This window comes from Nicotiana tabacum, chromosome 15 (assembly GCF_000715075.1).
Source record: "Nicotiana tabacum cultivar K326 chromosome 15, ASM71507v2, whole genome shotgun sequence".
NCBI classification, from domain to species: Eukaryota; Viridiplantae; Streptophyta; class Magnoliopsida; order Solanales; family Solanaceae; genus Nicotiana; species Nicotiana tabacum.
In genome coordinates, this window is record NC_134094.1 from 118701197 (window position 1) to 118727303 (window position 26107).

Consider the following 26107-nt stretch of genomic DNA (forward strand, 5'->3'; position numbering starts at 1 on the left):
ACCCCTTTAAAATAGAGTTCACATTAGACAATATAGTCATTTTAACTATTTTCCTTTTATTTAGGGATGTTCATTTAATTTTTACTATAATATTTAGAACTCTCAAATCAATTAAAATTTTAGTTATTAAATCTTTCCTTATTTAATTTAAATTATATAAAAGTTCCTAATATTTCGGAAGTTAATTTACCCAAGATTTTCTATCGTTAAAATTTCTGATCCTAGACTATCCAACTTAGTCTAGAATACTTTTACCAATAAAATCTATCAAATAATATTTGAGACTTATTATTAGCTAGGAATTTGAGGTAGCAACTATGATAAGGCACATAAATAAATAAAAAAACTTATAGTCATAAAATAACTTGAGCTGGCAGAAGGTTTTTGCATGTATTTTCTTATTTAATTCTTCCTACTTTTTATTTTGATAATAATAACAATAACAATAATAGTTATTATTATTAGAGTTATTATTTTATTTGAAAACGACACTGATTAATAATTAGAATAAATTACTAACCAAATATTTAGGAATACAAAACAAAGAGAGAGAAAGAGGAAGAAAAGTGATTGAGAAAGTCAATATTACTTATGATTCTACAAACACAAAGATTCAACAGTCAGATATTAGATATTAATTGAAGAAAATATCATATCAAATTTTTTACTCCTTGAAAATATAATTCTTATAAGATAAAATAATAATTACAGTTAAATATTTAAAACTACGGATAAGCTAATATGAAGAATTTTAATCAAGAAAATGTAAACTATTTTCTTTAATGTTGAAAATAGATAATTAAGTCTTTAAATTAACTAATTAGCAAAAGAACCCAATTTATTTAGTTTTCAAACTCATCGTATAAGTGAAATTATTTGTAAACTGACAATACTCATAAGATACATAAATTTGTTTTGATAAGAAGAGAGTTAAAATTAAAAGAAATTAAAAAATATAGAAAAATGTGTTATAGTATAGCATTGAGAATCAAATTGGTAAAATTGCACCCTTGAAGTAATATGGATGAAACATAGAAGACAAAATATATTCTAAAGTATTATTATTATTATTATTAACTCTCAGTATATTTTATAAAATATTAATCCGATAGTAGTCACTTTGAGAAATAATGAGCTATAACACTAACTTCTTCATTCCTAAGAAGACAGAGAAATTCAGTTTTTACTTTGTTTTCTTTGATATATCTTTGTTGATAAAAGTATTTTTATGTTGTTTACATATTTTCATATTAGATAATAGAAATTACAATAATTTCGTAAGATATTCAAATAGAAGTTCTTAGGAACTCTATATTATGTATCTCGGTGTCACGACCCAAAATTTAACCGTCGTGATGACGCCTATCGTGGAACTAGGCAAGCCACAACTCAACATCTCAACATCGAAAAATCTTTGAACATAAAGACGGAAGTAATTTAATAATTTAGGAAAGCCTTTTTGAAAATAGAAATATCCAAAATACGATACAATCCATCCCAAAATCGGGGTGTCACAGAGTACATGAACATCTAAATTAGAATACAGTCCACTACAGTGTCTAGAGAAATAAACTGAAAATACAACTAGTGATAAAAAAGAGAGTCAAGGCCTACGAACGCCGTGCAGCTACCTTGGTAGTCTCCGAACTCTGAAGCCGTAATCAGCAACCGCCGCCGTGACCAAAAATACCTGGATCTGCACACGAGGTGCAGAGAGTAACGTGAGTACATCCAACTTAGTAAGTAACAAGTCCAAACTTTGGACTGAAAGGTAGTGACGACCTCAACCGGTACAAATAAAATAGAAATAACTGAACAGAAACGTAGGCATGCTTTCAAATTAAATAGGCAACTCAAAATAGTAAAGTGAAGCAGATCTAAACAGTGTAAAGAATATAACTCTACTATCTCTACATGCCAATGCACATGCTGTATGTGATGCACCATGCTGTCAGCCTCATGTGCTCACACTCTCGAATGCTCAACCACTCGGTACTGTATATGGCTCATACGGCCCAGGAAAGATCTATCCCGAAATATATACATCACTTACTATAAGTCACCCAGTACCGAGGAAGGCCAATCCAGCCCGTAAAGAAGATCCATCTCCGGGTATCAAGTATTTCAGACAAGATCCATGTCCAGGGAAGATCCATCCCTCAATAATATCAATTGCGCTCACTGGAGGTGTGTTACAGACTCCGGACGGGCTCCTACAGCCCAAGCGCTATCATAATCATTAATATAATCGATGCGGCGTGCAACTCGATCCCATAACTGTCACTCATAATAAGGCTCTCAGCCTCACTCAGTCATCAATCTCTCCAGTCTCACTCATGGGCTCACAATATCATGAAAACTAGCCCGAAATAATGATATGATGTATCAATAAATAACAATTGAGACGGAGATATGATATGATATGCATGAACATGACTGAGTACATAATATCAATAAAATCAGTGAGATAACACAAGAAACGACCACTAGGGGTCCCAACAGTATTGGCATAAAGCCTAAACATGATACCAACAAAATAGAGTCACTATACAGTGCCATGGAATCAACCAGGCCACAATTCTCACGGTGCACGCTCGCACGCCCGTCACTTGGCATGTGCGTCACCTCAATATCGATCGTATAACACATAGTTCGGAGTTTCGAACCCTCAGAACCAAGTTTGAAAGCGTTACTTACCTCAAACCAAGCAAAGTCCTACTCCGGAATGTTCTTGCCTCTCAATTAGGCCTCAGAACGTTCCGAATCTAGCCATAAGTAACACAATACGATCAATATAGGCTAAAGGAATTAATTCCACAAGCAAAATACCAAATTATAGCCAAAATCCAAAATCGACTCAAACCCGGACCCCGGGCCCACGTATCGGAATCCAACAAAAATCATAAAACCCGAAAGCCTATTCACTCATGAGTCTAACCATACCAAATTTATCAAAATCCGACCTCATTTGGTTATTCAAATTCCCAAAATCCACTCTCCAATTCTCAAGCCCTAAACTCCCAAATTTCTAGCTCAAATCCCTAATTAGATGATGAATAAAGCTACGGATTCACGAATTTTATACCATCATGGGTTAGAATCACTTATCCCAACGTTGCTCCTTGAAAACCTTCGAAAAATCACCTCTCCCAAGTTTCTCAAGTCCAAAATTGAAAATGAAAGACAAAACCTTAAGTTGGTGCTTTTTTGCCCAGGCACCTGCGGTCCATTGATCGCTTCTGCGATGCCGCACCTGTGAAAATTCCATCGCAGGTGTGGATTTCATTTAAAATCCTGACTTCGCTCATGCGGCCTCAAGACCGTATCTGCGACTTACGCAGGTGCGGAAACTCTCTCGCTTCTGCGGTCAAAACTCGCACTTGCGCCTGCTTGCCCGTATCTGCGACTCATGCAGGTGCGGGAATACCTCCGCACCTGCGGTTCCTGCCCAGGTCCTCCATGGCCGTATCTGCGGCTCCTCAGTCGCTCCTGCGGGCTCGCACCTGCGGCTCCCACTCCGCAGGTGCGGAAGACACAAGAACCAGCAACTTCAACTGCATTTCATCAACTCCAATTCTTCCGTTAATCACCCGGAATCACCCCGAGGCCTTCAGAACCTCAACCAAGCATTCCAACAAGTCATATGACCCTCTACGAACTTAGTTGAATCTTCGAATCACCCAAAATAACTTCAAAACACCAAATTACCCTCGAATTCAAGCATAGGAACTTCTAAACTTTTAAATTCCGCAAACGAAGCCGAAACCTACCAAACCATTCCGATTGACCTCAAATTTTACACACAAACCATATTCAACATTACAGACCTACTCTAACTTCCGGAATCGGAATCCGACCCCGATATCAAAAAGTCAACCCCCCGGTCAAACTTTCCAAAAATTCGACTTTCGCTATTTCAAGCCTAAATTAGCTACAAGTCTCAAATTCACAGTCCGGACACGCTCCTAAGTACAAAATCACCCAACGGAGCTAACAAAACCGACAGAACTCCATTCCTGAGTCGTCTTCACATACTTCCGATTACGGTCAAAATTCTGAGAATTAAGCTTCCATTTTAGGGACTAAGTGTCCCGAAATACTCCGAAACCAAAACAAGACCTCCCAGCAAGTCACCTAAGCAAAAATAGATACGGGGAATGTAGTAAATATCGGATCGGAGCTAATACGCTCAAAACGACCGGCCGGGTCATTACACTGAGCACTTGCGCGCATGTTTTTTTATTGAGCAGATCAATATTCTTCATTTTCAGGTTTATACTTTTATATTCAATTTTTATTTTATAAGTCAAACATGTTATTCAATCATATTTATATAATTTTTAAAATAGTGTATTCATTGATATAAGGGACACGCGCAAAGTGCGTACACTAAGACTAGTTAGTTAAATAAGATTCTAACCATGATTAGAATAAAAAATATTTCATATTTACTCCCTAAAAATTTGGCATTCTCATAATTCTAGCTACACTTTTCTCATCCATAAATATACTCCATTATTTTTCAAAGTTTTAACCTTTCTATTGACTATATATTCCACTCTATCCCTTCTCTTGACTATATATTTCATCTGCTACGAAAGATTTTGAGAATCAATAATGCACGAGATCAAGTTTGCAAAAATGTAATTAATATGACATATTTAAAATTTGAAAACTTTGTCGTTGGTCTAACCAAATACAAAAAACTGTACTCAAATTCCATAAGCTATAAAATTGTCAATATCTTGATCATTGGCATCACTAATTACAGTCAACATTAATCGGATCCATGAGAAACAGAACAAAAAATACAATACAATGTCAATCATTTATCAAATGTGCATAATAACCCGTGATGTTAGGCTAAAAATTCATGTTTTCGCATGTAATTTGCCTTGCATTATACTTCAATTTTATTAACTTTCGTGTAAATATTTGTGACTCGAGCTTAATAATGGTGTTTATATGTGTAAGAATCAATTTAAAGCGATTTGGCAAGCTTGCATGCAAAGTGAAGTAAAAATAGAAGAATTTGGAGGGAGTATGAGTTTGGCGCCCAGGTTGGTACCATGCACCAACCAAAACACCAAAGGCAGAATAGTGAAAAATTTCGATGTCCTGGTTGGCGTCAGGCGCCAAGCGAGACGGCTAAGGGCGGATTTCATCCTAATTCGGCTAGTACTTAGTAGTTTCGACCCTACATGCCCCCAACATATATAAAATGGGTTCTAAACCTATTTCATAGGGGTTAGACATTATTGGGGAGGAAAAACGACGGGAACGCTTAGAAGTAATGAATCGCAAGAGTTTTTCTCTTCCATTCTTCCTTAATTTGTATCTTAATGCTTTCAATTATTATCATGATTGTTAGTATGGTTATGAGTAGCTAAACCTTCCCATCTAGGGTTTGATGAAACCTCTTGAACGATGACTTTTCCACATCGGTTAATATTAATTTACCATTTACTTTTCTCTACTTGTTCAACTATCTGTTTATTGTGGTTGATTAAATGACTCTCAATTGATTGGGCCTATTTAGTGTGTATTGCTTGAAAATGGTGTATATTTAGGTAGTTGTTGACCAACATCACTCCTAACGTATATGGGGAGTTAATATGAAGGATTTAAAGGTGGGAATAGGAATAACGAAATATTAATGCGATCTTAGTGAGTGGTAAACTAGTGCCAACTAGCGTAGTTCGAAAGAATATGTCTAGTAAATTATTGTGTTTGCTCGGAAGAGAATTACGACACCCAAAGTGCTCACGATCGGTAGAGAATATCTAGGCAAATTTATATGAGATGTGGCAGGGAGGATTCAGATGAGAGGGGGAATCGTAACCCTAGACCTTTCCAATCTTGTCTACAACTTTTTAATTAACTTTCCTTTAGTTAGTAAACACTCAAACCATTATTTAATATTTCTAAAGGTTGATTCCTTGAATTCATGCGAATCTAGTGGTTATAATTAGTAGCTTAATTTCCCGTGGGATTCGACTCCAAACTTGTGAACCGGATTATATTTGCAACGATCGGTAGAACTCTTAGGAAGCATAGTTAGGCGTGACCAAATTTTGGGCATATTAGAATACCAACATAAATGTCACTTTTTAAATTTAGAAAATAATTATGAACGGGAATGATATCAGAAGATGCACAATGTAAAGAGTAAAAAAAATAAATTAAATCAACCTACTACATCAATACTGCTCAATTATTGCATTGCATTGTAATAATCCTTTAGATGGAGGAAAGGGGAAAATCAAGATAAGGGAAGGAGATGAAAGTTCAGAAATCTGGAAAGAGGAGTAATTATGGAAAAGTTCATAAATGTGTTATGAAAATATTTATTGTCCTGCTCCTAACCATGGCTAGAACCTTATTTTTACTAATTAAATCTAAACCAATAGTTTTAAGATATGACAAGTGTCTCCGGTCCAAGTAAGAACTTAAAAATGGAAAGGAAGGAAATGGAAAGGAGTTCCATCCGATTATTAGTAACTTTACTATACCCCTAATATTATCATACAAAAAATAATGATAAAACTTTATTAATTAAAAAGGTTGATTAAAATGCGCCCCCAATAATCTTTTATTAATATTCTTTAATATTTTGTGCAATTTGCTTTAATAAACTTTTCTTTTAGTTATACTAACATCCAATAATTAACCTCTAACACTCATGGGAGTGTGTTTAGATCCCGTTTGGCCATGCTGTCAAAAATTGCTTATTTTGAAAAATATTTATGTGCTGTTTGAAATAGTAAAGGGCAGTCTGGTGCACTAAGCTCCCGCTATGTGCAGCGTCCGAGGAAGGGCCAGACCACAAGGGTCTATTGTACGCAGCCTTATCCTACATTTCTACAAGAGGCTATTTCAGCGGTTTGAACCCTTGACCTCCTGTTTTTTTGAAAAAGTAATTTTGCGAATATTAATTTGTGTTTGACAAATTTATTTGAATATTACTTTTTGAAAGCACAATGTGTTTAGCCATTAATTACGAAAAAAGGACAATAAACGTTTAGTTTGCAATTAGTTTTATTTTAAAAAAGTAAATTTATATATTTATTATAAAAGAATTCAATTAAAATATACAAATAAGGTAAAAATATAAATTGAAGATTCTAATCAATATAAAATATAGATATTCCAAAGCAATGGCATTGAGTATCCGGTATTGTTTATTGCTTACATGATAATTTAAATTTATCAAAATACACCATTCAACATGAATTAAAAATCTACTTTTATGAGACTAAGGAATAGGAGAAAGAGAATAAAAATATGATTGAAATAAAAAAGAGAAAAATGGTATGGTAGAAATAAAAAGGTTAAACTAATGAGGAATAATTTTAAAAACATAAATTTATTGTAAGGTTATTTTTATATTGAAGAAATTAATTTTCTGCTTTTACTTCTTAGAAGAAGTTAAAATTTGTAGCTTTTCTAAAAGTAGAAAAACTATTTTTGCTCAACAGTACTTTTAATTTGAGTCAAATACCTTAAATTTTTCCAAAATGCTTTTTTGACCAAAAAGTACTTTTAGTTTCTAAAGATTGGCCAAACATGCTCTTAATTAGTGGACGTTTGGATATAAGAATTGCAAAACTTCCGAAAAAAGTGAATTTTGTTTTCAAGTAAAAATGACATTTGAAAATTAGAGCCCGTTTGGACATAAGAAAATTTTTCACTTTTTTTTCTTTTCAAAATTAGTGTTTGGCCACTAAATTTTCAATGTTCACTTGAAGATGAATTTTGAATTTTTTCGAAAATTTAAAAAACTCCAAAAAGCTATTTTTCAAAATTTTCACTCAGAAAAATTCAAAAAAACCTAAAATTAATTCATGTTCAAACACAATCTAATTTTCAAATACCATTTCACTTGAAAAAAATCACTTTTTATTGGAATTTTACAAGTCCAAACGCCCACTTAGAGTTGTGTTTATGCATGAATATAATTTTGGGCCGTTTTTTGAATTTTTGTGAGTGATTTGAAATGAAAATTTTGAAAAATAGTCTTTTAGAGTTTTTCAAATTTTAAAAAATTCGAAATTCATATTCAAGTGACAATTGGAAATTTCATGGCTAAATACTTCTCGAAAAAAGTGAATTTGTTTTTTTGAAAAAAAGTACTCCCTCCGTTTTAAATTAGATGAGATACTTTTCTTTTTAGTCTGTTCCAAAATAAATGACATATTTCTAAATTTAGAAATAATTCAACTTTAAGTGCTTAATTTAACCCATTTTATTCTTAATGAGAAGTTTTTATAACCACAAAAATATCATGGTCCTACAAAGCTTTTAACCCTTAAGCTTTTAAGATCACAAATTTCAAAAGTCTTTTTTTTTTTAAACTCCATGCCGAGTCAAACTAACTCATCTAAATTGAAACGGAGGGATTAATATTTTTTGGCCAAACGGGCACTTAGAGTTTAAACTTTATAATTGAAAATCCAAGTAGTGCCTCCGTTCCAATTTATGTGAATTTGTTTGACTGCGCACAAAATTTAAGGAAAAGTAAAGATTTTTTTGAATTTGTAATTCTAAACAAGTCAAAAAGGAGCTCAAAGTATTTTTGTGATTATAAAAATTTAATAAAATTATAAGTTTAAGCTAAATTATTAACAAATTTAGAAAGACTTTATTCTTGAATATTACTACTTATGCTTTTATATACAGTGAACGAGCCAATTGACTAGTAAAACAAGCCGAACGCCGGAGATGTCGACGACGCCAATGATGCCGCCGATGGGGAACCCAAACTTTGACGGAGGTGCACCGCCACAGCCGCCGCAGCCGGGGACTGACATGACAGGAATATGCTTCAGGGATCAGTTATGGCTGAATACATATCCGCTGGATCGTAACCTAGTATTTGACTACTTTGCCCTTTCTCCTTTCTATGACTGGACTTGCAACAATGAGCAACTCCGATCACGCGCCATTCACCCGCTCGATATTTCTCATTTATCGTATGATTTTTATCTCTGAATCTTTTGCATCTGTTCAATTTTATTCCTTTTTCTTTAAAATTTCATTCCCCCCCTCCCCCAAATTAATGGTCCCATTAACCTGAACAATCAGTCACAAATTACCTCTAGTTTTATGCACAACTAATTTACAGTGCAATTGACCTATTATTTGCTAGAGTTTAAGTTCTATGCACTAATGCTGTAAAAATATACTTACAATCAGGTCATTTATAAGGTAGTTGCTAGTAAATCTTTGTTATAATCATTACTTGTTAACCTGATAAAAATTGTAGCTAATCTATCATTACAGGGTAAAGATTATTTAACAGTGCATATAATTAAATCATTCGGTAATTGATGTGCAGGAAAATGACGGGCAGTGAATACACGCTGAGTGAAGTTATGGAGCCACATCTCTTTGTCATCCGTAAGCAAAAGAGGGATAGTCCCGAGAAGGTAACGCCAATGCTGACTTATTATATATTGGATGGTTCAATATACCAAGCTCCACAGCTCTGCAATGTGTTTGCAGGTCGACTGGTTAGTAATCTCCTCTTGTTGCACCTTGGTACAAAGTGTATTTTTATAGGTAGTAATTGTTTTTCACTGTATGCATCTTGCATTCTTGTTAGCCATCACTACAATATTCAATTGATTAAAATTTAACTGAGATTCATATGCGTGTGCCCAATGGCGGAGTCAGGAATTTCACTAAGGGGTGCCAAAATATAAAGAAGTAAACACACGAAGAAGTTAACGGGATTCCACATATAGTATATATACGTAAAAATAAAAAAATTCCTAGCTACACTGTTGAAGACATAATTAAGTAAATAAAAGTGTTTATCTCTAACAGCTTAAGCTTTTAGATGGGATGGTTACACACTTCAACATACACAATATAATTGTCACCCCTTAGCTTAAGGTGTCTCCTCCGTTGTATGTGCCTGTGTGGTATATTGACCAATAGGGATGTCCGCTGATCAGTGTTTTTGCCATCTAGGCACCTAAACTTAACTGAATACTTAATGGTGGATAGAGTTAAATTAAGAAATTTAAATTTTATCCAAGAAAAAAGAATAAAAAAAGGGGAACATACTTAAAAGTAGGTGGCAACACTGGGAGGAAAGTACTGAATGGAAGTAGATTGGAACAAGGGCCGTATTCAGCCACACGAAAAGCTGTGCACAGTGAATAAATGAGCTATTTTGACTGTAGTTGTATTCTAGCTGAGATCACTTATGTTATTTTTTAAACTTTGTTTCTGTTTTGCCCTCTGGTACCAAATGTTGCAAAATATATCATATACGACAGAGTTTCATTCCTATTTGTTGACTGTAGTGTAAGTGCATTTTTGGACTCATTAAAGGCATTTCCATAAATTGGCATGGGATGTGTAGGGATTTCTTGGTAGTCGAAATGCTTGGGGAGTTCTCTGTAGGATAAATATGCAGTTAAGTGCATCTTAAAGATCTCATTTTCATCCAGTCTTTCTTTGACGGTGCAGTTTAATAGGTGATATTAAGGTGGTTAGCTTGGACAGTGGATAGGGCAGTAAGTGCTTTCGAGGAATCTGAAAGAATATAAGAAGAAAGAAAAATGGCGGAGATACCATGAATTCCACCTAGAAATTAACATAGACATAAGAATCCCTAGAGGAGGTGGTAATGGTAATCTGTGCAGAGGTTTTCATTGTTTTATGACAATCAGTATTGAGTGTGAGCACCTAATTTTTGACTATATTTGAGTTTTTACCACTTTTTAGTATTTAAATTGTTTTGAGTTTAATCTTTATATTTTAGCTGTTGTTTCACCTTCTTATATGTTTTATGTGAGAAAATTGAAAACCAACAAAATGATTCACATTTTTAGAGTATTAAATTTCGTTATAATTTGCAAAAGAAAAGAAAACTCACAAAAATATGCTTTCTCTTAACTTTATTAAGTTAGTGATTTTGAATTATTTTTAATAATTTTTAGATTAGAAGTAGGCAAGTATTATTTTTATTTCTTGTTATTTTAATTAGGGAAAATGCATAAGTACCCCTTAACCTATGACCGAAGTTCCAACTTCCAACTATACACTTTTCCTTTTCGGGGGGAGGGGGGTCCTATTACCCCCCTTAAACTATTTTAAAATGAAATTATTACCTCCCTAAATGCTTACGTGCCAAAGTGAGTGTATTTCACTCTCTTTAAGAGAGTGAGCAACAAAAACAAATACTAAATTTTTATTTTTAATATGCCTTTTATTAAATATATACAACTTTTTAGTTTTTCTTTTCTTTTTTATTTCTCTCTTTTTTAATTTTTTTTCTTCCTCCACCCAACTAGCAACATAGCCGATGCCACCACCGCGTCACAACCCCCAAATTTCTTTGCCACAGAAACCCTAGTTTATACTCTCCACCCTCTTATTTTCCTAAATCCATAGCTGCATCCCCCATCTTCCCAACTCCCCAGCAGCTCTCGTCTCTCTCTCTCTCTCTCTTATTGGGTCTGCCGTCGCCGCCGCCCCGACGACTTGGCTGGCCGGCGACCACGACCTCTCTCTCTCTCATCTATCTCCCTCAGTGTAACTAGCTTTTTAAGAAGACAAATTGTTTAAACGACTCAGTAATTCAGTTTCATTCTAAATAATTTGAGAAGTAAACAAATCTGTGAAGGATTCGGGGTTGTAGAAAATTTTCCTATTATCGGCCCATAAATTTGCAAGAAAATTAACCAGGTTGTGAAGGAAGTCCCTCGCCGGAAAGTTTTCCTACCATCCAAATCCATTTTTTGCGGCCAAAATTTGCAAAACTTTAAGCAACGGCCAGCGGGTCCATTATATTAACATCAGATCCCACCATTTATGATTATATTCTTCTTGCATAACCACAAACTAAACAATAATTTCAGATTTGATAAATAAAAAAGAAAAAGGACAGAAAAAAGGAAATCTGAAAAGAATTTTGTGGGATGGGGGTGGTCACGTTTTGGGAAGAAGGTACGCAATTGGAGGAAGAGAAAGGAAAGAAAAAGAAAGAAAAAAAGAAAAAAATAATAAAACAAAAAACAAGGGAAAGAATAAGAAAAGATTAAAAAAATTCCTAATTAAATGTACCTGGCGCGTGGCTTCAACGACCAACATATGATGTGGTTGTGACCTTTCAAGGGTGTAACAATTCTGTTTTAAAATAGTTCAGGGGAGTAATATGACCCCCGAAAAGGAAAAGTGTGTAGTTAGGATTTCGGTCATAGGTTGGGGTGTACTTATGCATTTTCCCTTTTAATTAAATAGGAGTAGTATTTTTATTTTGTCTATTTATATATCCTTTGGAAAAGAAAATCAAAAACAAAAAGATTCGGATAATGCTCCGTACCTAGGTAATGCTCATATTGACCCTTTGGATATTCAAATCCGAGAAAAACATGGTTATTGCAATGCAATTGAAATAGATCCGGATGGGAAATCGTGGTATCATGATATTAAAAGGTTTCTGAAAACGAAAGAATATCCCGAACAAGCAAGTGGGGATCAAAAGAGAACTATTTGAACGCTTGCCAGCAGTTTCTTCTTGAGTGGAGAAATCTTTTAAAAAAGCACTCCGGATTTGAATCTGTTGAGATGTGTAGACTCTCGACAAGCTGAGAAAATCATGAAAGAAGTGCATTCTGGAGTATGTGGCCCCCACATACACAGGTACGTTCTTGCAAAGAAAATACTCCGAGTAGGTTATTATTGGATGACCATGGAAAAAGATTATTTCAGTTTTTTTTTCGCAAGTGTCATCAGTGTCAAATACACAGTGTTTTGATTCACTCGCCGCCTTCGGAGTTGCATCCTATGTCAGCACCTTGGCCATTCGTTGCTTGGGGCATGGATGTTATTGGGCCAATCGAGCCAAAGGCTTCAAATGGGCACAAATTTATCTTGGTTGCCATTGATTACTTTACAAAATGGGTTGAAGCTGTTACTTTCAAAGCCGCCACTAAGAAAGCAGTGGTGGCCTTCGTGCATTCTAACATCGTTTGCTGGTTTGGTATTCCTAATCATCATTACGGACAATGCTGCAAATCTGAACGATCACTTGATGAGGGAGGTATGCGAGCAATTTAAAATTACACATTGCAACTCTACCCCTTATCAACCCAAAGCCAATGGCGCCGTTGAAGCTGTAAACAAGAATATCAAGAAGATTCTCAGAAAAATGGTCCAGAGTTCTAGGCAGTGGCATAAAAAGTTGCCTTTTGCATTATTGGGATATTGCACAACTTAGCGCACATCAGTTGGGTTACTCCCTACCTTTTGGTTTATGGCACTAAAGCTGTAATACCTGCAGAAGTTGATATTCCTTCTCTTCGGATCATTGTTGAAGCTGAGATCGAGGATGAAGAATGGGTCAAAATCCGGTTGGAACAATTGACTATGATTGATGAAAAGCAATTGGCTGCAGTTTGCCACGGGCAGTTGTACCAACAAAGAATGACCCGTGCCTACAAGAAGAAGTGCAACCCAGGAAATTTGAAGTGGGGCAACTCGTTCTGAGACGTATTCTCCCGCATCATGAAGAAGCCAAAGGAAAATTTGCTCAAAATTGGAAAGGTCCATACATTGTACGTGAGAGACATCGAAGGAAATGTCCCCGAGACAATTGTCAAAGTGGATGCAGTCAAAAAGTATTATGTTTGACCCATTACTCGGTATTAACATTCTCTGATTGGGATGACAAATTATTCTCGCTACCCAAACACTATTAACCCCTTGCAAACCCTTTGAGCCAGATATCTTTTTCTTGATCACCCTCTTTGGAACCTTGTATGTAAAAAGAAAGAAAAGAGAAAAAGAATAAACAAAAAAAAAAGAAAAAGAAAAAGAAGAAAAAAGAAAAGAAAAACAAAAACAAGAACAAATCAAAAACAAAGTTCATGTAATTGAATTATGTCGACCTGATTCCGAAAGGATACGTAGGCAGCCTAACTTGGAGGTTCGGTCACACCAAACAAAAATTCACATTCCCTCCAAAAGTTGAAACTGGGGCAGCAGTTATGACGTTTTGGCGATGATTTCGTCTGTAGCATTTATTCATATTGTTGCTTTGTGAGACAATCAGCCGGTCCCTATCTGACTTCTGAAGTTTTTGAAGGCTGTTTGACTTGAATTTTCTTTCGCAGCCTTGCATTTCATATTCTATAAGTTGCTCGTTTCTCATAATTAATAAGGTTGTGAACACCGGCATCATTGCATGTCTCAATGATAGTTTTCATTTAGCTGAATATTAAAGAGAGGATTCAAATATACATGTGGATTTTATTTCAAATTTGTTAAACTAAGTTAAGTACTATGTAACCCCTCCATCCAGAAAATGTGAGTTACTGTCCTTTTGGTTCATTCCAAAATTTGAACTTTTGCTAAAGTTTTGTTGTTATATAACTTGATATTTTGTATTTCTGCTTGTTCAAAGATTTTCTTTACTTGCAAATGCAATACTAGAGAATTTAGCTGTATTTGATGCTTTTCATGTTGAAAATTAACCTCTTTTGTCTTGATCCACTTATTTGACAGGGACGTGCTTTATATCATATATCCAAAGCTTTCAGTTCTGCAGCTTCAAAGTTGGAAAAGACCGGATATGGTATCTTGACATCCCTTTTCCACCCTTTCTTGTGCTTCTCTTTCTTATTGTGTTTTCTTGGGTGTGCTTCCCTAGGGCTTGTTTGGTTTTTTTTTTTTTGGGGGAGGGGGGGGGGGGCAGGGTAATTCTCTAATGAGAACCTGCTGCTGCCAATATCAAAAAGATTGGCTGGAGCAATGTTATTGGTGGTTTTGTTTTATCGTCTCTATTGTGTGTTCAAGATAGTCAACTCACTTAAATATCTTCTGGTGAATGTAGAGTTGCTGAATTCCTTTTTTCCATTTCCGTTTGTCGTATTCTACTTGTGTTTGTTTTGGTCGATTGTTCAATAATAATTGAATACAACAGTCTTTGCTTTTGGAGATGGACTGAAATGATATGTATCACCCGAAAATTATGATGTCAGGTGCTAGTATATCATGTGGTGTAATTACTCTTCATATTTCATAATGTCCATCCAATTTTAGACTACATAGGTCACTTAGTTCTAGTTTGACGCTTTGTGATTTTCAGGCTATTTGCTTGTTCAGTTATCTCCATGACTCTACTTTCCAATTTTGAAGAACATCCCCTAGTGTAAATTGGCCCAAATTTGTTGGTGAACACTAAAATGGATGAGAGAAGACCCTATAAGGCTTAAACTCTTGTCAAAAGACGCCCTATGTAACATCAGGAGGTGTTCTTATATTCTTCGATATGACTGAGGAACAGGATCTGTAACAACCTGTGTAATTTAGATGAGATAAGTTTTTAATTGATGTGATTAAAGACAAACTTAGGCACATGATGCTCTACTCCCATTCTTGATTTTGGTGCATGGAAATGTTAATGTCTGGGCAAAATATAAATTATTTGAAGTTATGTGCTCTTTGCCATGGTGATGTTTGTGACCATTAGAAACTAAACAAAGTATGTTCTGACCTCCTCCTTCCTGAAGACCCAAAAGCAAAAAATGAACAATGGATAGCATTGAGACCTGATTTTTTGTTACAAGTGCTTTGGTTCCTTGCAAGGAATTGCATTCTTGATTGCCACGCATTGCCATTTACTTTCTTCCTGAAGAGCTGGGATCGGACCTCTGTGTATATATTTTAATTCATGGTTATGTTTTGACTAGAATAGTTGAAGTTTGATTTGAATCTCTCCATCAAGATGTCAAATCTTATGCGTAGATTGTTCAGGTCAATGATTTATCATGCTCTTCTTTACATTTAAGTATATTGTTTTAATATTCTATATTTTCATTTCGTTCTGTGCGCTTTGCTTTCACAGTGGCTTCTGAAAATGAGAGTGCAACATCTGAACCTACTAAGCCTGCTAAGGAGCCCATTGACTTCAAGGAACTTAAGCGAGTTGATCATATCCTTGCTTCCCTACAACGAAAGGTAACTGTGATGTCTTAAAAAGTGTAGTCTGTCTGGATGGTGCTTTTGACCTCAGTTGTCATTACCTCTTAGCTCAGGTACTTATCTAGGCTATGAAGTTATTATTATGGAATCTAATATTTCATTGAAGGTTAAGGTTTTATGGTGCATAGTTTTCTGCTACATTTGTCATCAAGTAAAAATAAAAAGCGTCTAAAACTGACAAACTTGATCTTTTTGCAGCTACCACCAGTACCTCCACCCCCACCATTTCCGGAAGGCTATGCACCACCTTCCACGGCAGAAGCCTCGGAAAACCAGCAAGCAGAGACTCAGTTACCTACAGTTGATCCCATCATCGACCAAGGTCCGTCTAAGCGAATGAAAGTATGAAACGTCTAAGCAGTTGGTGGCTGCAAGAATTTGTACAATGCTCCAGATGGTTCTGGGTGATCCATAACTAAATATTTCCTGCACCCAGTGACTGCAAGTGTTAAATCTACGATGCTTGAGATGGTCTAGAGTGATCCTTAACTTGATAATAGATTTTTCTGTATACTATGTAAAGTATTAAATCTCTATGTTAGTCAGAACTTTACATGTAGATCCGTATCAAGGTTATAGTTCACCCGTAGGCTGTATGGCCATGTAATGCTGTTACATTAGTTTCCAATAGTGAATTTTATCTTAGATTTCGCATTTTGGAACACACTTATTGGCTCAAATATTTTAACAAATGGTTTCTTCATTTGGAAATTGGAATGTTTTTCAGGGTTGAATTTGCGGAAAACAAATTATTATTTAATGGAAAGATTGATAAAGCAGACTTTTATTCCATTGGTTGGAGAAGCAGTGCCAGGAGATTATATAAAATAAAAATGTGTCTGGATGTACTTTCTTGAATTTTTATGTGTTTATTTTGTTAAGCAACCACCTTCGTAGAAAACCTCTTGTTACACTTTACTTTGGAAACTTGAAATAACGCAATCAAAATCTGACTCTTACAAGTAGTGCTAAATCGATCAAAAAACTATAGAAGAACACAAAACCAGCAGATTCCTAGGCTGCATTTCTCCAATTTTTACAGGAAAATGACATTAAATAGGTATAGATTTGTTGTGACATGCTATCTTAGGTGGGATACATGAATGCATGGTTCTTTGCATATGCCACCATTATCCCATCCTCTGGTCATGGGTAGTTAACGACCCTAAAAATATTATACAATCAAATTACTGTTATGACGTAGCTCTGGTATGGTAAAGTAATAAGTACTAGCTAACTTGTTATCATTAGTTAAAATATACCCAAGATTGTAAATAAAATTTTTACACCGATAGAATAATAAAATACAACTATATAACTTAAATCTGTAAAATAAAGGACGACCTACATACTAATAAACCAATGAAAATTGCTAAATCACTAGCACTGTTACGCCATTTGGAACACACTTATTGGCTCAAATACTTCAACAATTGCTTTCTTCATTTGGAAGTTGGAATGAATATCAGGGTTGAATTTGAGGAAAATAAACTATATTTAATGAAAATATTGAGGCAGACGTTTATTCCATTTGATTGAGATTTAGTGGCAGGAGACTATATAGAACAAAAATGTGTCTGGATGTGCTTTTCCTTAATTTTTATGTGTGTTTATTTTATATAGTAAACAATCACCTTTCTAGAAAACCTTTTGTTACACTTCCTGAAAAACTTGAAATAAACGCAATCCTAACAAATAATGGTGCCTCGGCTAATATGTAGTTGTGGCACAACCATTTCACTATGAGGTTAATGAGCTTACCAATTCCTGCCACTGGACAGTTTGAAGCTACTCTTCCTATCCTCCATCTCAACCACTAAAAACTCCAAATTTCCTCCCTTAGCTAGATTTAGTTGAAACTTGAAAAAAAAAAAAAGAGTTTTCGAAGATGAGATGAAAAATAGTTTTTGAAAGTCGAAATTGTGCTTGGACATGCATTTTACTTTTAAACAAATAGAAGTTTTCTGATCAGAAAACTTCAAAAACTACTCTAGAGTTATTTTTGGGATTTGAAGATTTTATTTTCAAAATCTGCCAAAAAAAAAGATTAAAATCTATAAACAAACAAATATTTGAAAACAAAATTTGAAAAAACTCCCAAATTTTATAGCCCTTTCATGTGTCATCGCAGGCGAGAAATCAAAATCTGACACTTTCAAGTAGTGCTAAAGCAGCCAAACAACTATCCCAGGCTTTTGTCTAGTTAACGGTCTTAAAATATTTATACAATCAAATTACTATTAGGAATTACAGATAAATTTTTTCACAATCATTATTTCTTAATTTAATCTGGTAAAAGTAATAAGTACTAGCAAACTTATTATCATGAAGTTAAAATACACCATAGTGTAAATAAAATCTTTACACTACGTATATAACTTAAATCCGTAAAATAAAGGACGGCCTACATACTAATACCAATGAAAATTGCTAAATCACTAGCATTGTCACGCCATTAAAATACTGTAGCATGCCAGAGCTAAGGTCCTTCATCAACTCGGTAGGGGATATATTATATTACAAGTTGTGTTCATTTTAGAATTTACCTTTATATGGTTCCTTAATCATAATTTTCATCGACGGAGATGAATTTTTCTCAATTTTTATTTTATGCAAAATATATGTATAGTTGATATATTTTGATTATAAAATCTAGTTTTATGACGTTGTTGTAATAGATCTTTAGTTAGATTACCATCCGATGAAATTAACCTTCTTGAGGTAATGCTAGGGACAATAAAAAATCAAGAAATAAAATATCTAGAAATGTCTAGAAAATGATGAATACACAATATAGTTAAAGTAACTTTTAGAGCAAAATGGGAAATAGCAAATTCTAACAGAGAAAATGTCTCATGCTGCTTGTTATTTTTCAAAAAAAAGAAAAAGGAAAGGAAAAAACACCAGTGCCAATTTGGCCCTAGAAGATACAAATGCAATCACCAAATACAACAAAATTCAATTTTGCAATAATCAATTTTAAAGAGGGAATTAATTTAATAGCCCTGGTCAACAAGGTAGTCACCAATTTTCTCAACCACCATATTGCACTGTCCTGGAGTCACTGGTTCCTCATAGATACCAAAAATCAGAGCCTGGTTAGTTTTCTTGATGGTTATTCCACCAGATCCCTACACAAAAACAATTTTACAATTATTCAAAACTAGAAATATATATTAAGTCCAAACACATTGTCGCAACTCAAAAAGAAGTTCACAAGATTTAAGCACCTAGACAAAAGGTATTTTTTCGAATAACAAAATGCACAAATTCATGGATCTTTCATTTGCTTTGCCATAATCATGTCAAACAAGTGGGCATGTTTTAGAGAACGTATACATACACTAAAAATTAGCGAAAAAGCTGTACGTACGTTCGTTATTCCATGTCACATAGTTCTCAACCACATGCAAAGATCATCGTTATATTTAATTGCAATAAACGATACACAAGATTAGAGGTGTTCAATTGGGTAGGTTGAGTTAGATTTTGAATGGGTCAAAATGGGCTGAGTTAATAAATGGGCGGATCATCATTGCCCGCCAAAAAATTAATTGGACTGGGTCAAGATGAGCTAATTTTTGGATCATCGCTCAATCCACCCAACTCTTATCAAACTTGAATAATGTGTGTTATTTTTTATGGATTGTTTATTTATCAAATAAAACTTTTTTTCTTTTATTATGGTCATATATAATATATGAAACAAAAAAAAAGAATTATTTTAAAGATATTTTAACAAAGTTATTTATGGATCAATTTAGGCTAAAAATCAGCCAACTTTAGATGAGCTGCGTCAAGATGGATTGAGATCAACATATGAGTGTGTCAATAACCGGCCCAATCTTATACAAGTTGGGCAGGTCAAATGGATTTGGACTCAAATTGTCATCCCTACACAAGATTTACAAACGAAATAGTTGTTGGAATAACAATGGAAAAATTAAATATTACTAAAAAAATATTCATGATCAGATACACGAATTGGTTTGAGTCGTGCTATGCACTTTCCTGAGTAGAGAACGATGACGATTACCTTCTTCCCACGAATGACAGCGCCAGGTTCTCCTTGGATTACCATGTATTTTGCCCCGGCAAGGAATAAACCAGTTGGAGCTAGATGTCCAGGTTCATCAAAATCTTTCATGATATTAGTAATTTCCTCTGGTTTAAACTGGACACACATAAAAAAATTAATCCACTTGATAAAAGATCATATTATATGAAATAAATGTAAAATAAGATTCTATGTTCGTATATGTCCATTGAATTTCATTAGAAATAAAGATCAAATCTTACTTCTTATAGAAAACTTCACGATCATTAACAGATCTAGCTAAAAATGAAAGAAATTAATCAAAAAAAAAAAAAAAAAACAACAACACAAAAAACATGAATAAAGTTTTTAAAAAATATGGTATTAGGTAAATTCCAATCCATATTGACCTGAATCTCAATGACAATTAATGAATGAAAATTGACAATTGAAAGAACTTGTGTGATTCAAAAGTTCATTTATTTATCATCAGAATGCTTTTCCTTTATTTTCATATTAAACTTTTTATTTTTATAATCGAACTCTTTATCAATATTATGAAGTGATTGTAACACAATATATTTAAGACTTGTGATATGAGGTGATGGAATCCAACATATAAATTTACTTCTTGGTTTATTAGAGAAACAGATCCATACCAAAATTAGTGATTGATCCAGAATTTATACATTACGTATTTTGAGTTGAAAGAGTAAGTTCTGAAATGTATATCCGTATAATGCATATAAAACTCGTCCACAAACCTCAATTGCCTAACCAAAAAAATCTATCGTTGGATCCGCCACTAACCAAAACACATGACATTAGATGAGAACAAAGGGAAAAAGAAATGAAAAAAAAACGAACAGATCCAAGGATATTTGTCGAGAAAATTTGTCGTGAAAATGTCACGAACCTTAGGGAAAGTGGTACTCTGAGCCCAGACACTGCCATCATTTCCAAGGATAGCTGCAGCAGCGAGATGGTTACCTTGCTGACCTTCAATGTCAGCCATCAAATGATCATCCACATATGTTTGCCACGACATTTTAATTAAGTTGTTGTCTTTGTCTTTGTCTTTTGTTTTCTCCTTGTTCAAATCACTCAGTTTTAATATTTCATTGGAATGGAGAGAACACGAGAGTGAGTATAAATAGGAAGAGAGAATGGTGGGTGAAACAATAGGAACCGTGGATTGGACGTGATTACATGAGTGCCATTCACGTTCTGATTAATTCTGATGCTTATTGCCATCATTTCTGTTTTGTTCGTTGAAGTTGTGGAGATTTGGTCACCACTGGCTTTGTCATGTGCCACAATTGAGATGCATCATTATTCACCAGCCACGTCATCACATCTCCATGCTTCCATAAAAAATAAAAAAAAAGACATTCCTCATTTTTTTAATTAAATAACTCCTTTTACCCATTTTTTATAGTTTGTCTTTTGTAATGATGCACATTTCGATTATTCAGTCGTATATTTTACGCGACACAACAAATATATAAATCATTTATCATTCATAGCTAGGGTTTCAGAAACTATCATTCGTTGTTAAATTTAAATTTTATAGCAAATCTACCTAAAAGTACTAAAACAAAGAGATCAATTGGTTTGAACTGAAACATGTGAGCAACAAGCTCAGTTGGTTAGACCAGTCGCTTGGTAAGCGGAGTCTTGAATTCGGCTCTCAATAAGATCATTTTATTTCTCTGTATTTCTGTATCTCCCCCTGGTCGTATTCGTTGCACGAACGAATACAATCTATACATATTGTATTCTTTGTATACATCCTTGTATTTCGCTTTGGTTGTATTCATTGCACGAATGAATACAACTGATACATGTTGTATCAGTTGCGCGAATGAATACAATTGACACAAGTTGTATTCGGTGCGCGTCAGAATACAAGTGATATAAGCTGGTAATAATTGAATAGTAACTACAAATCGTAATTAGGCAAAGTATTATTATGTATGATAATTAGGCACTAAACTGTAGTAATTTATAAAAATTCCTCTTAAATATAAAAGAGAAGAAATTATTTAGTGATTTTTTGCCTCAGTTAGAATTTGAATATTAATCTCCTATATTTTTTTAAGGTTTCATCCTTATACCCAATTTATATTATGTTGTTTGATTAAATTTGAAGTTATGACGGTAAGTTAGACATGAATAGCTAGTTTAGAATATGTTAAATCAAAGTTAAAAGTTTAAATAACTAAATGAAATTTAAATTTATGAAAGTTGCGAATAATGGCATAAAAATATCAAGACATAATAAGATTTTCTTTTCTTAAAATAACAAGTCAATTCAATATATAAAGTTAATTAAACAAAGACAGGTTTTAACCGAGGGTGGCTCAAGTATGTGTGGGGCCTAAAACCAAAGTTTTAACGCGAGAGATAAATTTACTTAAAAATTATTATAATATAATTTTATTTGAAATCTTTTATTCTAGATTTTGAGATGTAAAGTTGTTAATAAATTTTTTATAATCTATATTTTCTAATAATTCCTTCTTAATTGATAATATGCCAACCCATTTAATCATTTGAGATATTGTTGATCTTAGCGAATTGAAAACTTATTTTGTTAAGGCAATTATTATAAGAACTGTTAACATTATTCTATAAGCAATATAAGCATTTTAAAAAGAATCAAGTGTTTTAATTTGATTGAGTGACGAGTGCAGAATACAACACAAAATTAATGCTCGCTAGTCAAAGATAATATAGTTTAATTATCGACTCTACATGGATTGGATTTAAACAATGTTCAAATAACTGATGGTTTATTGCTATTCAGGATGATCAACTTTGATTTGAAGTAATTTCTACCTACAATTAACTACTAAATTAAAATTACGACTAATTAGACTTGATCACAGAGAATGAGAGTTGAACTATAACGGGTTGTTAACAATGTGAGAAATAAGGGTCGCGACAGGATAGGTATAGGACAGCTATTCGGTATCTAACTCTGGTTGAGTTCACTTCGAAGGTTCTAATAATTCTCACGAATGCACTTGATAATTAGCTTAAACGTATGGTCATACATAATAACTCAATATGAAGCACCGTGAAGATATGCAAGAACACGATCATGTCGTAGTCTTAGAAAACTGTCTCTCGAATATTCTCCTAAATTGGTTTAATCCACAATTTAGAAAGCTCTCTTGATTACTTAGACGAATCACCAAATTAAACCACCCAAATAATGCAAAGATAACCACCAAATTATTCCTCTTTCGATTAAATAACTCGGTGAATAAAGTTGCAATAATTCAAAGCTCCATGTCACGACCCAAAACCTAACCCGTCGTGATGGTGCCTATCGTGATACTAGGCAAGCCGGCCTTTCCAAAACACTTTCAAAATTTAACAGGAATAAATCAAGACATTTAAAATACCGGAGTCTTTCATAAAAACGGGGGTAAAACCCAAAGAAAACATAAGTGCGGAAAAATAAATAGTCTGACATCGGGGTGTCATTGAATCATGAGCATCTAGATATCCAGTCTAATACAAACAGTGTCTGAGTATCAATACTGAAAAGAAAGAAAACATAGAAGGAGAGACAAGGTCTGCGGACGACAGCAACTACCTCGTAGTCTCCGGTACTCGATCGCGCACGAACTCAACGACCTCCGTAATCAAACACGCCTGGATCTGCACATGAAGTGCAGGGTGTAGCATGAGTACAACCAACTCAGCAAGTAACAGAAATAAATAAAGAACTGAGAAGGTAGTGACGAGCTATACAAATACAGTTCATTTTCAATAATTCCAGCAAAGAATAGACATGCTTTCAAATCCGGCAGTTCAAGTCAAATCAGTTATACAGTTACAGTGCAGGTAATTCGGATATAGAATATTTTAAAAATTTCACAACAATGACAGATAGCAACTAAGTGCATCAACAAATGGAAAACAAGTACAGCCTCTCAGGGCAACAGACACTCAACTCGTCACAACAACTCAATCACTCGGCTCTCAGCCCTCAGTATTCACGCTCAATAGGTACCTGCGCTCACTGGGGGTGTGCAGACTCCGAAGGGGCTCCTTTCAACCCAAGCGCTATATCCGCACAGACAACTCACGTACTGCACGAACAACTCACGTGCTATAGTATCAATATGTAGAACCGCACGGACAACTCACGTGCTGCACGGACAACTCACGTGCCATAGTATCAATACCTCACCGACAGGCCCTCGGCCTCACTCAGTCATCAACCTGTCTAGTCTCTCGGGCTCTCGAAAATCACAAAGATCGGCCCAAATAAAGATAGCATAATGTATCAACAAAATCAAGAAGAGGCTGAGATATGATACGCAAGTAAAATCATGACTGAGTACAAGCCAATAATTAGCAAGTAATTCAACAAGTACGCGACCTCTGCGGGTCCCAACGGTACATCACATAGCATAAGCATGATTTCTAATATGATTTGCAGTTAAATTTCTATAACACATGGAGAGCATATAGCTAGCAACAAGTTATTCAACTTTACAGTTTCACGGAATGGACCAAGTCCCAATTCCTACAGTGCACGCCCGCCACCTAGCATGTGCGTCACCTCCAAAATACTCACATAACCCAATAATCTGGGGCTTCCTACCCTCAGGACCAGATTTAAAACTGTTACTTACTTCAAATCGCGCAAAATCCTATTCCGCAATGCCTTTGCCCTTTAAATCCATCTCTAAATGTCCCGAATCTAGTCACAAGCAGTACGAGATAATTAATATAGGCTAAAGGAATCAATCCCACAAGAAAAATACAAAATTACAAGCCAAAATCCGAAATTGGTCAAAAGTCGGACCCGGGCCCACGTCTCGAAATCCGACAAAAGTCAAAAAGTAAGAACATCCATCCACTCACGAGTCCAACCATACTAGAATTACTCTATTCCAACCTCAAATCACCTTCCAAAACTTAAAATTTTAGCCTATGAAGTTTCTACCATTTCCCCCCAAATTTACAACTCAATTCCCTAATTAGATGATGAAAATAGCAATAGATTCATAAAATATAGTCCAATCCGAGTTAGAATCACTTACCCCAACAATCTTCTTGAAGAAACCTCGAAACATCGCCTCCCACCGAGCTCTCAAAGTCCCAAAATCGAAATGGAAATCAAACCCTCGAAATCCCATTTTCTGCCCAGTTCTTCCACATCTGCGAAACCACTGTTGCACCTGCGATGCCGTACCTGCGGAATTACCCTCACAGGTGCGGAAATGACTTAAAGGGCTGGGTCTGCATCTGCGATGAAGGGGCCGCACCTGCATGTGCGCGCATGCGGACAAAGGTCCGCTTCTACGACCTTCCCATCCATCTCACTCTCCGCATCTGCGGAGCTTCGAGCGTATCTGCGGGCTCGCAGATGCGGAAATGTCCTCGCACCTGTGACCCCTGGCCATCTCCTCAACTCTTGCTTCTGCACTCCTTCACCCGCACGTGCGAGTACGCACCTGCGGTCTCCCCACCGCACGTGCGAAACCACCAGATTAAAGAAACCTTCAGCCATTAGCCTAAGTCCAAATTTAAACCGTTAAGCATCCGAAACACTCCCAAGGCCCCTGGGACCTCAACCAAATATACCAATAAGTCCTAAAACACCATACGAACTTAATTGAGCCCTCAAAACACGTCGAACAACAACAAAAACATTAATCGCCCTCCAATCCAAACTTAATGAACTTTGAAAATTTCAAATTTTACAAACGATGCTGAATCATACCAAACCACGTCCGATTGACCTCAAATTTTGCACACAAGTCATATCCAACATTACGGACCTACTCCAACTTTCAGAATCGAAATCCGACCCTGATATCAAAAAGTCAACCCCCCCGGTCCAACCTCCCAAAAAATTCAACTTTCGCCATTTCAAGGCTAAATTAGCTACAGACCTCCAATTCACAGCCCGGACACGCTCCTAAGTCCAAAATCACCCAACGGAGCTAACGGAACCGACGAAACTCCATTCCGAAGTTGTCGTCACCCACTTCTGACTACGGTCAAAATCTTGAGACTTACGCTTCCATTTTAGGGATTAAGTGT

The 26107-nt window shown here is 35.1% G+C and overlaps 2 protein-coding genes across 3 annotated transcripts; one reads left to right on the top strand and one right to left on the bottom strand.

The window, feature by feature from the left end:
• The first annotated feature begins 8659 nt into the window (after positions 1–8659).
• Positions 8660–16674, top strand: LOC107782641 (mediator of RNA polymerase II transcription subunit 6-like). 2 transcript variants are annotated; one of them, XR_001647280.2, is made up of 5 exons: positions 8660–8972; positions 9338–9512; positions 14521–14590; positions 15863–16052; positions 16198–16335. XR_001647280.2 is itself a non-coding variant. In NM_001425831.1 (5 exons), the coding sequence occupies exons 1-5, from the start codon at positions 8722–8724 to the stop codon at positions 16345–16347; spliced, it is 759 nt and encodes a 252-aa protein (NP_001412760.1). In that variant the 5' UTR covers positions 8679–8721; the 3' UTR covers positions 16348–16674. The 2 variants fall into 2 exon arrangements, 1 of the variants encoding a protein (NP_001412760.1); NM_001425831.1 differs by having other exon boundaries at positions 8679–8972; positions 15863–15975; positions 16198–16674.
• Positions 16675–18753: 2079 nt separating this feature from the next.
• LOC107782638 (profilin-2) lies at positions 18754–21157 on the bottom strand. Its single transcript, NM_001425830.1, has 3 exons — positions 20952–21157; positions 20036–20173; positions 18754–19130 (listed from the first exon to the last, which is right to left on the bottom strand). Exons 1-3 carry the CDS (start codon positions 21081–21083, stop codon positions 18996–18998), a joined length of 405 nt encoding a protein of 134 aa, NP_001412759.1. The 5' UTR covers positions 21084–21157; the 3' UTR covers positions 18754–18995.
• Positions 21158–26107: the final 4950 nt, after the last annotated feature.